The following is a 17,075-nucleotide window of genomic DNA, read 5'->3' on the forward strand; positions in this document are numbered from 1 at the left end:
GGGGCGGGGGGGGGGGGGGGGGGGGGGGGGGGGGGGGGGGGGGGGACACTGACCTGGCCAAGCTTATAGCTCATGTTCCCCAGCTCCCGCTCGGGGTTGATCTGCAGCAGAAGCTTGTCGTGGCTGATGAGGGTACCTGCAGGGCGACAACACCGTGCATGCTATCCTGCGTGGAGCCTACCCGACAGCACCCGCCCCGGGCGGCAGGGTGGACAGCTCTGCAGAACCCCAAGGGTCTCTGGGGTTTTCTCTGGCAGGGCCAGTGCGGCCAATTCTGAATTACCACTTTTTCTCTGTAACAAACCAGCTTCTGACTCTGCACAGGAGCCGGTTGGGGGCTGAGCTGCAAAGGCCTAAGTCAGCAGCTGCAGATGGGGCGGTGGCCCCACAGGTGCGCACTCTGGGGGCCCAGACGACAAGGTGGGTGGGCGACACCTCCCGGGACCCTGCTCCGGTGTCCAGGCTGTCCGGTTGCGCCCACCAATGCCCCCACTCAACCCATCTTCTCCACAACCACTGTCTTTCATACCCTCTATACCCCAAACAACCCTCGCCCCCCAGCCAGAGGTCCCTGGCTAAGCCTTCACCAGACCTAGCGTCAATGCACCCTCTCCCGGGACCCTTCCTGACCGCGTTCCCCTGGGGCATTTGCACCTCTCCCGGTACCCACTCGCCCCGGCCTCCTGTGACAGTGAATGAGGCCACTTCTCTCTCCTAGGGGCAGAAGCTGCTCAGGGGACCCATGGCCATCGCAGTGCACACTTCTGAGCTTAGTCCAGCACTCCAGTAAATGTCTAGTGTCTGCACGTCCACACAGAACGCTCTCCAGGTAAAGCATTTGAGGTGTTTAAAATCACAGGACCTAACAACTCCTAAAAAAACCGCTGTGCTAAAATACTGTCTGTTCAACAAAAAACATATGCATTTAAAAAAAACAAACATAAAATTTCCTTCTTTTAAGCTAGGGTGGTTGACACACTCCAGTGCCCATTACAGGGCAGGCACACAGCCTGCAGGCCCAGACAGAACAGGTGCACCTGGCCAGCAGCAGATGCAGGGCCGGGGGAGGGAAGGGCCGCTGGGGGCGGACGGCTCAGACCCAGGGATGCCCAGCTCCGGCAGGCTCTCAGAGAGTCCAGGCCTGCTCTTGCCGTAGCGTTCTCTGCTCTGAAGCCGGAGAGTCACGGGAGAGACTAGTTCGGCTTCTACACTCCCACGCGGGCTGCCCGTCTCAGGCTGAGAGCCACTCTGCTCCCCCGTGCCCTCACTGGTGAGGGACAGCACTCCGTTCAGCTCCAGACTCAAGCTCCAGACTGCTAAAATCGCCTGGTCCTGACCGAGACGGCTACTCATGAATTAGGGCCATGCAGTGAGGACCACGGCCTCCAAAAAGATGCCTCCAGTCCTTCTGCCCAGCCGGCGGTGTTAGTATCTTGGTCACATTCTTGTTCTGGCCCAGGTACAAACGGCCCCTCTTCCCACAGGTACCTGTCGTAGCTGGAGACAGAGAAGGGACGGGGTCCCACGCCTGGTATAAGTGATGCGTGGCAATGTTCTCTCTCTTTGAAACCATCGCTTGGATTTCCTGCTCTACAATTCCTCGGATAATGCTCAGCTTCCTCCCAAACCTAAAATTCAGAACAAAGGTTAAAGAATATTTTGCTTCCTTCAAAATCTTAAAAGCAAAAAACCTCAGGGCTTCCTCCAGCTTTGCCTACAGGAAACAGAGGCACCTGTAATAAGGAAGGACACTCCCTTTGAGGGGACTCCTGTCCACGTGCCCTCGGCTAGTTCTTCATCTGCTAGAGTCTGCCCTAAACACTCAGCAGACCCCACTGCCCCAGTCACCAACCCTCCTGGATCTGCACCCTACAGTGAGGCTGCACACACAGGTGTTTTGTCGTTCTGGCAACAAAGCAAAGGGCCCGGGGTGAAGGTGCTGGTCACTCTGGGCAGGGTGGACAGGCACTTCACTGTTCCCACCTGGTGTCGAGGGCTTTGAGGGGCTTGTTCCGGGGCTGCTGCTCCAAGCAGCTCACAGCTGGGTTGCCAGCCACGGGCACGGTCATTGCGCTCAGCACCAGGGAGGTGATGGCCTGCACGGCCAGGACATTGATCTGGGTCCTCTCCGTGTCTTCCTGCAAGGAGAGCCCGCATTTTACCAAGTCATGAGCGGCCAGACACCCGGAACCACTTCTGCCCCCACCTGCACACAGAACCCGAAGGCTGTGGTTCTCAGGCCGCATGGTCTTTGGGTGAGCCCCGAGTGCTACAGATGGACACGTCTTCCCAGCAAGGGTCCTGTCTTGTCTGCCTAAGTTCCCTGCATCTGGGACTTGAAATAAACCTGATGGCCAATGTCTACCTTTCAAAGCAGGGTCTCCTATAGGCACAAACCTCCTAATACAAATTACTTTTTAAGATATTGCCCTTAAATTTCCTCACTCTTTTTAGGAACTCTGCGTATGACAACCTGTTAGTTCTACACGTGAATTTAAAGTCACTGGTGATTTCGGACATATGTGTACTCTTTGAACTGACATTTCTACAAATTTTTGCCATACCATCTACTGGAATTAAGGACTTCTAGCCAATGGCTTTCCAATATCTCAGACTTTGCCTTACCAGAACATGGCTTTTACTAACATTATGTACCTTAATATTCTAGGAAGCCCGATAAACTTCTGCAAAGCAGTCAAATGAACACAGGTACATACATATCCATGGCCTTTATCACGTGCCTTTTCATTCTGATTCAACCTACACACTGCACGTGAATACTGATAAGCAGAACTCAGACATATTTTCAGGAAAGGGCATGATCCTACTGACCCTTAACGCGTGATGCGCCATGGTAAAGTGTACTGTGGCCACGGGCAATCGAGGCCACTCAAACTCGAGGGAATCTGCTCCTGCTCTGCAACATTAGTCGAGGTATGACCTGGCTACCCTGGTAAACATAAGGGAAGACCAAAACAACGAGCCTGCTGCCCTTCTCTTGCCCCCCACGAGCAAGTCACCAGCTGCCTCGACTGCCTGGCTACTGGCCAGTGGACAGGCAGGCCTACACACGGCCTTACTTCCGGCGGGCTCTCCTCCTGCTCCATCACGAGGGGCTGAGTCACCAGGACGCCAAGGAGGGTGGCCCACGTTTCCTCAAACTGGGTGCGGCTGGTCCACCCTAGGAAGGCAAATGTTACATGAGACAGGGTCGCCCGCTCCCCAGACTCCTTGATGTGACGTGGCAGCTGGGCCTCACGGCTGCAGCCGAAACAGGCCCCGCCCCCGGGAGCCGCACAGCAGCAACCCCCGACCCCACGCCAGTTCTAAGATGCAGCCGCACTGCCAGGTGCACTCCCAGGCGAGGACACGGAAGCACCCACGTCTGAGGCCACATGACAAGCAAGCGGCCCCCTCTCCACCCCTGCAGCAGGGATGCAGTCAGGCGAAGGGATGTCTGAGCAGCTGGCCACACTTGGGTGGGTCCGCGCCACTCCTGCCCTGCTCACCAGAGGGCTCACGAGTCTTCCCCAAAGACAAACCGTGGCACCGAGCTGTGGGCCGCACGACCGTGCGCAGACCCCAGCCCACTGGGCAGCATGCTCTGAGTGGGTGCCACGTGTGCTCTGTGAATTCTCAGTAAAGCTGTTCAACATAAGTTAAAGCAATGGTTCCTCTGATCCTGACCCAGCTGGGGCACTCGCGTCTGGCAAAGGCGTGTCTAGCGGGTCGCCCTCGAGCACCGTCATCAGCGGCAGAGCCCGAGGTGAGGGGTGAGTGCCACGCTTCCTGCTCCCACGCGTGACCTGGGAGGTGGACATGGCCATGCCACTTGCATCAGGGCTACAAGGGACAGGAAGGGGGTGCTGAGGGCAGGAAACAGAGCATCTAACTTGAGGGTCTCCTTGGTAAACTGGATGCAGAGGGATTAGATGCAGACAGACAGACCTAGTGAGGCGGGCAGACTACAGACGATGTTTACACAATTTAAGGGAAAAGACAAGGCAAGAGTGAAGGCAACATCAGGAAGAGACTGTGGAGCTGTCGGGGCCCCTCCCGCAGGTCTGAGTGAGGATTCGAGCACGAAGATGCCTGAGCAAGAGAGGAAGTGACAGCATGCAGGGGGCGGCCAGGAGACTGCCCAGGAACCACCTTCAAGGACAGGAAAGGAACAAAGCTTCCCGAGGCAGCCGGTCTTAGGTCACTGCTGAGACGGCACTTTGGACAGGGTAACCAATTGCCTACTTCACTCAAGGCAAAAGGAGAGGCAAGATGGTATCAGCTGCCTGAAACTTCCGGGATCAAGATGAGCACAAACTCTGCAGAAGCCTGAGACGGCAGGGGTCACGGGGATGAAGGGCGGGCCGCACGGGCAGGCAGGTGCCCACACCAGACTCAGGAGACCGATGTTCTGGGAAACACCGTAGCTGGACACAGCCAACTACAACCCTCCCACTGGACCGGACCTCCAGCCATGAAATAGGGACAAAAAGGCAAGCCACACCGTGCCGCAGGAAGTGGAGAAGCAGCCTGATGGAAAACCACTAAAGCTGCCCTTTACTGATGACTGCACCAGTCGAGTCTCGTTACGCATAGCGTAACAGCGCTACGAATCCATGACACTGGGGGTCCTAGAGGCTAAGACGCCTGCCCCACCGCCCAGAGGCCAGTGCTGTCTCACAGGATGAAGCCTCCTTCCCCTGCTTGCTCCATTTGCTCGCTCTGCACCCGAGGAAACAAGAGCACGCTGAGCTGGGCTGCACGTGATCGATCACCAGGGGCCTGTCCTGACTTCCAACAAGACTGGTGTGTGAAGACTTGGGGTTAAGCCCCCCCCATCTCTCTCACACACCCCCAAACACCACACCAACCCAGAGAGAATTTTTCACAGTGCCAGTTCGCATTCACTGCAGAATGTACGCACACATGATCATATCACACCCTACATCCCTTGTGGAATAAACAAGAAGAACTAGGCGCTTTGAGGACTAACAATTCTGGAAGAGAAACCCGGGCTACCTAGTGCATTGATGCGGTAGATGAACTCTTTAAAGACTTCCTTCTCCTGGAGGAACTCCACCGGGATCTCAGGGAAGCATGTGCCAAAGTCACCTCCCGGCTTGGGCGACCATCCGAGCTTCCAAACCTGAGAAGATGAAAAAGAAACAGAGTGACCCCGGTCAAGTCAGGACAGCCACACTTCAAGGAAACCATGAAGCATCCTTTCTTTAAAATGGTCTTCCTCCAGAGGCCACATGCCTACCGACGGCTCACGCAGACATTCCCGAAAACGAGTGCACCATCCTTCCGGGAAAACATCTCCCATGCATCGCCCTCGCCCAAGGATCGCCTGCCCCATCATGAGCCTCCTGGGTCTGCTCTGACCTCCCACTTCCCTGACTCGCCTGCTCCCAACCTGGCCCGGCCCCTTTCCCTGCCACCACCCCTCTGCACCCCCCCAGCTGGCTGTTCTCAGGTAGGGTTCTTGAAGGTTCGTGTTGGCAGCCCCCAGCCGTCGAGGGCAGGCAGGAACACCCTCGCCCACAAACAGCAGCTGGTGTGTCAGACGAAGGCAGGCATCAGATGAAGTTCAGCTGTACACGCACACAAGAGTCACTGGTGAGCAGCCACAAAAAGCCGTGCTGTCCGCGCTCGTAAACCCCGCCAGCAGAGTGACCTGAGGCGGACCCGATGTTGTCCTGGCAGGAGGAGCAACCACCCTTCCAGCCAGCTGAGTGGACCCTCCAGCTCCCGATTCCCCAAACCCACCGTGGGGGCCTCGGAGACACGGCCAGCCCACCTCCACGGCGCCGGCGCCTCTCAGTCCGCTCAGGAAGATGCTGCGTCTCTCGCTAGCGTTGCCAAGCTGCTCAGCACACCCTGGCGGGGCGCCCCCTCGCGGGGCCCTGGCGCATGCAGCTCCACACAGGTGACGACCCTGGCTCGAGGAGCGCCCCCTACAGCACGTGCCCCATGCCGGCGCGTCTGCTCCAGACACTGCAACCTCCAGGACGGGCCCCCCCACCGCAGTTCCCCGCTCCCCTCCAGAGGAGCAGCTGTCTCCAGACCTACACTGACTCCCTGTGCCCGGCCGCACCCCGCAGTGCCCACCGTGCTTCTCCAGCGGGCTCTTCCTGCTCTCTTCCCAGCGGGCACGGGGCCGCAGACGCACCTCCCTGGCACACCAGGCTGCAGCCGCTGCTCGGCGTGAGCCCTCTGGGTGGGCCCCCGCTGCTCCCGGGGGGCAGCCTGCCCAGCGTCTCCCTCTCACACACAGGCACTGAAGCTGTGCCCACTGGCAGGCACAGGTCCTTTCCAGGCAGAAGCGGTGCTGGCTCACCTTGACCTCTGGCTGTGCTGTGGTCACCCCGAGCCCCTACTTCTTGTCTCGGCAGCTTCCCCAGGGAGGGGCCGTCCGGCCACCTTCGACCCTCAACCCGCTCACACTAAGCCCTTCCTGTTACCTGAGACAAGAATCCTGACGAATGCTGGCTTGAAATTGATTCTGAGGACAGTCTGGAATCCGGAGTTTCAAAAGTGGTCACGCCCAGACAGCTGAGCAGTATCAGACGGTGCCTGCTTTTACGTACCCCAGGGGCACCACTTCCAGTCTACCGCTGAAAGGGAGCTGACTTACTCTCTGATCACATCCAACGTCGAGCACCGACCAGTGGGAGACGAAATCTTACTTCTGGACATAGTGCCTCACCCCGTGTGGGAAAAGCCAGCACTTCTACCATGACCGCTGTCACGCCCGAGGAGACCAGACAGGTGCCAGGACCACACAGCACGCAAGGCTCTGGCCGCCAAGGGGAGGCACCTGAGCAGCCAGCTCCCGCTCTCACCCTCGGGAGCCCCCAGCTAGGGGCTGGCCTGCACATCTCATTCATTTCAGGTTTTCTGCCAAGGAATGACCAGACTCACCAGTGGGGGGACGCGCGTGTAGCTGTTGACGAGGGGTAAGCGAGCCAGGCTGACGATGATGTTCCTGAGCACCGACGTGAGAAACGCTGGGGTGTTGCTATTCCTTTTATGCCCCAAGGCCAACACCGACGGCAAAGACTCCACCATTTCTGCCACCATCCCACAGGCTGCGGTGATATATGCCGGGTCTAAAAACAAACACCGGGGTTCAGAGGGCTGTTCTATCGAAACACATCGCGAACCCGCCACCTCTGCTCCCAATCTTCCCACCCCCACCACGGCAGAAGGCACACGCCTGCAACCAGTCACTCAAGCCACAAACGCAGAGCCCCCCAGACGCCCAGGCAGTACTGAGGGCCTGCAGATTTTATCACCTTCCAACCTATCGAAACCGGCACTCCTCTCCATGCTGGCCAGGACCGTGGTCTTGAACCTGTCTCCCGCTCCGGGTCCCAGCCCTCCTGCCCACCCTGCACTATGTGGCCAGCACACGCTGGTGAACACCTAGGAGCAATCATGCTCCAGCTTGCCCTGGTCCTCCCAGGACCTTGTGCTGCTCTCTGTGCCGACGTGCAGAGAACCAGGTTGTCCATCTCTGGCTCACTGTTTCCTGAGATCAGGGGTTCTCCCGGGCTGCTGGTGGGATTCTGACGGGGTGCCAAGTCTCCCCTAGAACTCCTGAAGCAGGATGCTGAGGACAACCCCACACGCAGCCTTAGGTAAGAGCCGCAGCGCGTCACGGGCAGGGACTGCTTTGCATTCACGCTGAGTCTGCCACGCAGCATGTGCCAGAGCATCATCTGTTGAGCTGACAAACGTCTGGGTCGTGCATGAATATACCCCATGGTTCATGAGATCTGACAGGCTACGCACCTTTATCATATGGACAGTGGATTCTTACTGGGCTTACGGAGTCAAGCCCCAAGCTGAGAGAAACGAAGCTGCCTTTAATAATACTGTCCTTTTAAGTAAACTTTGTGCCCAGGGCTCAAACTTCTGACCCCAAGACTAAGAGTCACATGCTGTACCGACTGAGCCAGCCAGGCGCCCTTAATGGGCAATCTGTAAGGGGTATTATCCTATCCAGGTGATAAAAAGAGCAATCTTCTTCCTCTGGCCAGGATGAAATTAACTGGCCTATACTGGGCCACGAGGAGTAAGTACAATCAACATAAACTACATACGCTCCAGCCTATGGGCCTGTCTGCTCTGACGCGACCCCTTGAAATGCCAGGATTATTTTCAGAGGAATGGAAATTCGAATTATGAATCAAACTACAGGAATGTTTACTGAGCACTTATAACAAGACTGGCACTTGCTCTGGGTGCTCTGATTTATGTAATCCTCATACCAACCCGAGGTCAGCGCCACCCATATCTCCACTGCAGAGGCCCCGGCTAGAACGTGGCCAAGCATGGGGGTGAGTGTTTGCATAGCCCTCACATAACAACGAGAAGTCATGAAACCACAAACTAAGGGCTGACAGAACCAGGGAGCCTCGAGGAAAGCACCTGGAGAGGAGCTTGGCTGTGTCGTGCAACACGCTGTTCCTGGACAGGGTTATACCATTACAGAACCTTAAACAGGCGACTGGAAGAAAAATCACCATGCTGACTACGAATGACAGGAAAAGGCCATCCTCACCTGGCTGGCTGGTACACATGCCGGCAAAAGGACAAAGCATGTATGTACTTGCTCGGAAAGAGGCACGTTTCCTAAGCCACCAGAGCACGGCTAAGACTCGGGATTCCGAGGTAGAGCGTTCCATGAAAGAGGCAGCCAAGAACCGCCGGGGGCATGTGCTTCCCCTCTCTGTGGACGGGCTGCAGGCGGGTACTCCAGCCACACCCTCTGGGTGAAGATGCCTGGAGGCCCCCAGGGACAAGCAATCACTCAGCCAAGAGCTTTTTCCCCGACCTGCCTCTCCACACTGCCAGCGAAAGACCTGAATCAGGAGAGAATGTGCACAGCCATGGTGCACGTCTAAGTCTAAACGAGGCTTAAGTGGATGGGGTGTGGATGTTTTTTCTGCAGGAAGGGTAGTAACTTCCATTTAAAAATCCACCAAAACAGATGACTCAGGTTACCTAACATTCATGTAGGTATGTATGCTAACTTCAAGTCCCTCAGTATTTTCCACGCAGTCGCTCATCACTGGATAAACGTTCGTCCATGAGCACTTACGACAGCAAGCACACAGAGTGCGAGCGCAGTCCTGCCCCGGGAGCTCAGGGGGCTGAGTCTAGGTGAGAGGCCTAGAGCAGGAAGCACTAGGGTGGAGGAGCAGCTGTGACAAGAGGGGCGTCGGGAGGGCTCCCGGGAGTGTGACGCCCCAGCCGAGTTTGGTGGGCCAAAGAAAGCGTCTGCCTTCAGCTCAGGTCACGATCTCAGGGTTCTGGAATCGAGCCTCACATCGGGCTCCCTGCTCAGCAGAGAGCCTGCTTCTCCCTCTTCCACTCCTCCTGCCTGCTTATGTGCTCTCTCTTGCTCTCTCTTAAATAAATAAATAAAATCTTAAAAAAAAAAAAAAAAGAACGGATCTTGAGACTTACTTTGTATGTTTGAATCTACTTCATCCTCTCTGGAAGCCTTTGTGGTGTTCATCCTTCTTTCTGGACTAAGAAGCTGATCCCCAGGCTGCACCACAACTAAAAATCACAACAGAACAATTTCCAAACACTTTTACTATTCCTTTTTATTCAAATTTTCACATTTATGCAAACATTTCAAGGTGAAAGACTAAGTCAAATGAGGTGTAGATTTCCTATAGTCAATTTTAGACAGTACCAGACTTAGGCATCAGTCTCTGGGCTAGTCTGAAATGCACGGTACTTGAGTTTTTTGCTGATATTTCCACGTCTGTCCACTGCCTACTGTTTGCCACGTCTTGCCCTGAAGGTTTTTATCAGACAGCTCGTGATTCATTACTGCTAAAAGCATCACTACAATCCCCAAGAAGTCTCGCTTTGAAAAATTACTCCCTAGATCTTCGTTTTCAAGCTGACTACAAATGCACAGATGAAAACAATTTAAACAATCAAACTTCAAAACACCCTCTAACATGTAAACTATAATGTCCAATTTTTGAGAAATTTTGGCTAATGACCCTTGTTAAGGACACTGTCCCTTGAAAAGAATAAGTCACTTTTATTTTATAATATATTAATATTACAATGCATTATAGAAACAAGCATTTTGACTATAACAGAAAACAATCTTTTTAATGTAATCTTATTAAATCTTATGGTCATTTGGGACTAAAAGCATGAAACAGTCAAGTAGGACCAGAGATCAAAGGGACATAAAATTAGGAGTATTTTTTACAAAAGCTGGAACTCCAAAATCTAAACAAAATGACTACAAAAGCAAATTCAAATCCAATTCTAGTGCCGAATCCAAGACACTGGAGATGAACACAAGGCCCTTATTTTATCCACCAAGTCACCCCCAGTTCCTCGTTCGGCACCTGGTAAACAGAGTTGACTGCCGGTCCCAGTGATAGAGGACAGAAATGTGTCATGGTCACAGACTCACCGGCTTCCAGGACGAAGCGGACACAGTGAATGAGAGAGCAGGCATGGGTGACCATCTCTGGGGAGGACAGCACGCTCCAGAGGCTGGGCAGCTGCAGGGCCAGGCAACAGCAGTCCAGGCCGGCCTGTAGGTCCAGACTCAGTGGGATTTGCTCATGGATCAAATGCCACGCCAGGGCCTAGAGGGGAGGGTCGACGTGACAGGAGGCTTAGGCCCGCTTCCTTCCTATCTCCGAGCTGCCGGGGAAGCAAACCACCCCCAGCTCTCTGGGAACTGTCCCAAGAGCGAGAAGCCGGCAGGTCCAGACTATGATTCGAGGGACGGGACCCTGTCGCCCACTCCCTTACATTCAAGCCTGACCACCCACTCCCAAGAGTGCCTGGGCTCACTTCTCTGCCAGAAGAGCCACCCTGATCTCACTGCTTCTCCTTCCTGCAGCACCGTGGGCTCCTCTAGAAATCCTTCCCTGGCCACACGGCCTCCAGGTCAGGCTCCTCCTCGGGCCTCCCAGGGTGCCAGGCAGAACCTGCCTCGGTCATAGTCAGAGACTGAATCTGAGAGCATGGGGCCTGGAGACAGCCAGGCTTGGGTTCAGATGCCAATGGGCTACTTCTTAGTGGGTGAAACCCGGACAAGCCAGACAAACGTCTCCAAGCCCTGCCTTCCTCGTCTGTGAAATGGGAATAACAGAGCCCATCCCGCCCTGCACAAAGCAGGCACGGGACTCCGTCTGGGAACTGTCTGTGAGCCTGCCAGCCTGCACACTGCACAGAGACATGCAGGACAGGTGTCAGCAGCCATCTGACTTGGGCCGGCTCCAGCAGGCGCCTGTTCGTCGCGTGCCCTCCTGACACCTACGTCTCTCCCTGCTGGCAGGTGGAGCTGATGCTGAGTCAGCCGTGTCCTGCTCAGGCTGACAAACACAGCTCGGGCTCTGGCTGCAAGGATGTAGGCTAGACTATTTGCCAGAAGTTGTATGGAAAGGCGATGCACCCACAATGTGTACACATGTTGGGGGTGATTATAAGTGTCAACACAGAGTGTTTAATTTCCCATGGCTGAAACATCCAGGTTTTTACTCTATTTAAAGCCTAATAATTTTCGCAGATTATTTTAATTATCTAAAATTGGGATATACTCTACACTCACAGTGCTTCCTTTTCCTTAGAGAAAACATATTTAATGGATGTCTGTCCTGAAATCAAAGGCATCTTAAGAGTCAAGGGAAGAGATCCACACATAAGCACAGGACTCCCTCCACTGTTTGAGAGATCCCTCAAAGGTTTCTGCTCATCTCTCCAGTCATCCTTGCTTCTCCCCTGCCCCGCCTCCTGCCTGCCAGACCCTCCTCTAAGACCCGTGCCCTCGGCTCAGACGCGCGCGGGGGAGACACCGTGGTGGGAGCCCAGGTCCTAGGCCAGCTGGAAAGTAGGGACAGGAAGTGCTATGTGGCCAATGTCACAAGGCACCTGTGAGGACCTGCACGGTCAGGGGTGTGAATGTGCTCAGAAAAGTAGGGGATGGATGTGGTGCTTGACCACCCATAGTTATTGATCTGGTGAGGACAGGAGGAGGCCCGACTGCACAGCTCCTGGGTTTCCTATTTCTCCAGTGATAGTCCCTCGGCACAGAAACACTGGCTTCCCGAGCTGCCTCTTACCTCGAGGGTCATGACCACAAATTTCACAGTGTCCCTCTCCTTCTCAGGAGGGAGGTGCAAATGGCTGGGCAGCTTGGAGAACACCAGCAGGTACTGGGCCAGGGCCCGGGCCAGAGTGGTCAAGGACCGATACAACACAGCATCCCCTGAAACACAAGACTGTGGGTGAATGCAGCTCTACCCTGGGTTCGTGGCCTGTGAAAGGCAGTCAGCCCATTCTCTGAGAATCTAAAGGTACCTTCAGCTCAGAAGCACATTTGCACACACACCCAACAGTGCACATGACTCGGGACATGCCTTCCTCTGAGGTCTACCCTAATGTTCCTCCAGGGCGAGGCTGAGGAACAGCAAAGGGGCAAACATGCCAAAAGACATCCAGAGCTAGGGTCCCTGGCACCATCTCTCGGTCACCTCTGCACATGCTTTCAGTTTATGAGGTCAACAGCATTTACTGTATCTTTACTCAGTCCAAAGCACGATATTGGCTCTGCAGCATTTTTAAAAAATAAAAGAAGTTTTAATTTTAACTACCAAACAGATCATTCAACTTGTTCCAGTAGGCGGTGGGCTCCACAGGCAAGAACGGCTGGAAAACGTGGTGGGTAGCAGGCAGCTGCTGAACCAGGCCGCTCACACGGTCCAGAGTGGCCAGGCGAGCTGCTTCAAAAAGGGGACTCCTCTGGCCTCCGGAGATTTCGCGCATGCCCAGGCCCAGGCATGGGGCCAACAGGCTTAAGTTGAATTCCTGAATCAGGACGTTAAAGGTTGAACAACAATTACACGCTTTTCAACCAGGCAAGAAAAACACAACAGAAAAAAGGATAATGCAAACATTTCTGAGAAAGCACAGATGAGTAAACTATTAACAATATATTTTAAAGAATATTCTACTTCCCAAAATAAATACCATATGCTCCGTGAAGTGTATTTCTGGTCTCTTTGGGGTACTTTACTATTAAAGATTTTAAATTTTTTATACGTTCAGATTTGTTTGAAATAAAAAATTGAACATATGTAATTTTTAATTGATAAAAATATATGGCACCCAAGAAATCCAGTGAAACACCAAAATTCACAAAGTTTGAGAAAGTTATGTTCAAAGGCAGCTGAAATAAATCAAAGTGGCCACAACTGTGGGTGAAAAGCAGCATTCCCATGACAGTGTATCAGTAGGTACTGGGTTTTACCAACTTTTAAAAACCATTTAAGGATTTTTTTGGGCCAATTTTCAAGTAGAATATTTATCTGAATTTAGGGAACATTCAGAAAAGTATATGTCATCATCAGTAACCAAAACTGAACCTTTCTGCTACAGCCAGAACCTTTAAAGCTATTAAAAGTCCAATTACTGAATTTGGAAAATTCGATAAATAGATTAAGCAAATTAATCATTCAGCAAATCAGCTTTCACTGAATGGAGCTTAAAATTATTTCAACAAGCTGATTTTGAGCCTATTCTATTTTCTCAATGTAGCTCCCACTGTCAAACTGATGAAGAATCAGTACTTGGGAGCATACTGCTGTGTGGCCTCAGCCCCGAGTCCCTTCATCCACGCCTGGCCCATCCTTTGCTGCCCACCCCCCCTGCCAAGGCCCCTGCTGCTCCTCATTCCCATGTGGTACATATCGAGGCAGCATTAAAACACCTGGAGCTTTAGTCAGCTGCTGGTCCCAGGAGAAGGAACCTGCTAAGGCTGCTAAGGCTGGTACGACCAGAGGGTCCAGTCCCCACATGACCTGCCCAGGAGCCTCCCAGCATGCATGCCTGCACAACATCAAGGGTGGGGACGGGGACCTCATGACATCTAGTTGGGGGCGGGGAGGAGAAGGCCTAACCACACATCATGGACTATTATGTACAACACGTGTAACAGGGAGCGGACCTCACTGTATGAAGCAGGGGTACGGGGACCTCACTATAAGTAATGCGGGCAGGAGGACCTCACCACATAAAACAAGGGGAGGGGTCTTACTAAAGATCAATTTCCAGAATACCATGAGGGTCCATTAAATCATCTACCATGACACCATTTTAATACCTTTCCTCATGGCCATGAGGACACGCAGTGAGAACAGACTGCAATCTAAGAGAACCTCTTCTCTTCAAATGCATGGAAAGTTGAATTAGACACAATTTACCTCCTTTTGGATTCTAAAATAGCTGAAATAACATCCCGTCCCATCTGGATTACAGTTTTCCCACGTCCTGCCCCATCTGGACTACAGTCTCCCATGCTCCATCCTGTCTGGATTATAGGTTCTGCCATTAAGGCAGAAAAGTGAGTGGCCCATGTCCTAAGTTGATCACATGATGATAAAACAGATCAGGCATCCTGCTAGCATCCCGCTGCTCTCCACCGTACCGAGTTCATCATGAATGTACTCATGTCACTGGGAGGAATCCGATTCACCAGTTCTGCCCCTTCCAGCAGCGCAGAATCTGACCTAGTCCAGCACTGGGATTTGACTAGACGTAGGTACCAGTCCTGGGAAGAAGAAAAAGATGGAGAACCCAATGAAATTGGGCATGGCTTTTAAGGGGCTTCAACTCTACTGAACGTGTGTTGTTTCTTTGCCCACTGCCCCTCACATCCCGTGGCCCCAGACTGAAGGACAAGTGGTCTCCCGGGGACTATGAATGCAGCTTCCAAGAAATTGGATTCTAGCTGGCCATGTGGCTGCTCACCAAACCACAGGCCTTTTCTGTAGGAACTGCTACAAAGGCTGTGTCTTCGACTTGCCGTTCCCGCCGGGACAGGCTCTGCTTCTCCCCTCCCCTGGTGAGCACCCAAGTGTCCTAATTCAGCTCTCTGGCCCTCTGCTCTGTGCCCTCACCCTCTGTCCGCCCCTCGCCTGGCACTGCTCCCAACATCTTCTTTTGGGGTGTCTGCAGCACTCCTCTCTCTCCAAGGCCGGTGCGGCAGAGGCCTGAGCTCTGCCATTCTGTGCCAAGATGATGGGTTTTCAAAATCCAAGCTCATGTCTACACTGACCTCCCTCCAGGAAAGCAAAGTACCAAGGATCTGCCAAGGCCCCAACAGTCCCCAGCTCTGAGGTGTGAGTAGCAAGGGTCGTGACCATGTACCAGGATCCTTGGGATGGTGCGGTCAACACAGGTCAGCGGGTTTGAGAGGCAGACGGGCCAAGTAGGCGAGCACGACCGCCTATGCAGGCTATGGCCACGGCTCTCTTTACTCTCCCCTCTCCCCAATGCCACAAGTGTCCCAAGTCAGCATTCCCTTTCTCACCCCACACCTCCTGCTCATGACCTGGACTGGGCCTCAGGCGTCCTGTCAGTGATGGGACCCTGCCCACTGCTGGCGAGGAACGGCAGGCTGGGAGCCCCTGGGGGCCACGCCAGGTGCCAGGACGTCCTGTTGCCTGAGCTGTCCCACCGCACACTCCAGATTTGCCGAAGATGTAAAAGAGTGGGCCCCACGTGCCCCATGCATACGTGCTGGACACGTACTTTGTCTGGAATCACGGTCTCCAGTGCCAGGGGCCCATCCCCGTCCAGCGGGTGGGACGTGACCGGAGGAGAAGGGCCACGTGAGCCGGGTGCAGTGGCGAGACGAAGCCTGTCCAGCAGGGAGTAGAGCCTCTGGTGTCTGGAATCCGACCACACGTGGGGTTAGAGCACAGTCTCCCAGGTTAAGAAGTGACAGTGGCCTCTTAAAATGAGTGTTAGACACTTTCTCTTCAGAGCTGTCTCAACAACACTTGGACAAGGCGTGATGCAATTTCAGGCTCTAGCTCATTTTTGATAACCACAGTTCACGCCCCACAAATGTTCTGCAGACATTTCATTTATACTCGAACATTATAACAGGCAATACATGGTTTAACAGCTAATAAAAGCATTCTTTACAAATGCAAAATAGATCATCTATTCTAAGATCTAAGTGCACAAAATCTCCCATTGATTCTCCCAACATGATACAATTTATACCAATTTATGTTCACTTCATAAAGAAGCACCTCATCTGGCACAAAGTATTTATAACCTTCTTCATCTGCTCTGAATACTAAGTCTAGAGTCAATAATAGTTTGACCTTCTACCATCTGCTATGAGAGCAACAACTTCATAATGCAAATCACAACATAACTGGGCCCAGCAAACTGAAAAATCATGCAAACCATGTGCTGCCTACTGGGTTAGGCGCCTTCCCAAATGAGGACGCCAGCAACAAGCTACAGTGCGGTGATTCTACTCTGTTCTCTCTCTCACGTGCACGCGCGCGCACACAGACGCGAGCGCGCACACACACACACAGACGCGAGAGCACACAGACACGAGCGTGCACACACACACACAGACACGAGCACACACACACAACACACACAGATGCGAGCGTGCGCACACACACACAGACGCGAGCGCACACAGACGCGAGCGCGCACACACACACACACACAGACGCGAGAGCACACACACAACACACACAGATGCGAGCGCACGCACACACAGACGCGAGCGCACGCACATGCAGACGCGAGCGCGCACACGCACACAGACGCGAGCACGCGCACACATGCACAGACGCAAGCTCGCACACACACACGCACACACACAGATGCAAGCACACACACACAGACGCGAGCTCACACACACAACACACACATACAGACGCGAGCACGCACACAACACACAGACGTGAGCGCACGCACATACAGATGCGAGCGCACGCAAACACAGACGCGAGCGCGCGCACACGCACACGCACACACACACAGACGTGAGCGCACGCACACAAGCACACACAGACACGAGCGCGCGCACACACACGCACACACAGACGCAAGTGCATGCACACACACAGGCGCGAGCGCGCACACAACACACACACAGACACGAGCGCATGCACACACGCACACAGATGCGAGCGCATGCACACACACACACACAGACGCGAGCGCGCGCACAGACGCAAGCTCGCACACACAACACACACAGA

General features: G+C 53.8%; 1 protein-coding gene across 1 annotated transcript in view; it reads right to left on the minus strand.

The window, feature by feature from the left end:
• HTT (huntingtin) overlaps positions 1 to 17,075 on the minus strand; it is a 138,777-nt gene that overhangs the window by 11,520 nt on the left and 110,182 nt on the right. The window contains 12 exon segments of the mRNA XM_021677709.2: positions 54 to 136; positions 1,489 to 1,628; positions 1,984 to 2,138; positions 3,081 to 3,181; positions 5,020 to 5,146; positions 6,925 to 7,112; positions 9,478 to 9,573; positions 10,460 to 10,637; positions 12,120 to 12,265; positions 12,651 to 12,864; positions 14,483 to 14,605; positions 15,589 to 15,727. Of these exon segments, the coding sequence (XP_021533384.2) occupies positions 54 to 136; positions 1,489 to 1,628; positions 1,984 to 2,138; positions 3,081 to 3,181; positions 5,020 to 5,146; positions 6,925 to 7,112; positions 9,478 to 9,573; positions 10,460 to 10,637; positions 12,120 to 12,265; positions 12,651 to 12,864; positions 14,483 to 14,605; positions 15,589 to 15,727 (1,690 nt within the window).

This window comes from Neomonachus schauinslandi, chromosome 2 (assembly GCF_002201575.2).
Source record: "Neomonachus schauinslandi chromosome 2, ASM220157v2, whole genome shotgun sequence".
NCBI classification, from domain to species: Eukaryota; Metazoa; Chordata; class Mammalia; order Carnivora; family Phocidae; genus Neomonachus; species Neomonachus schauinslandi.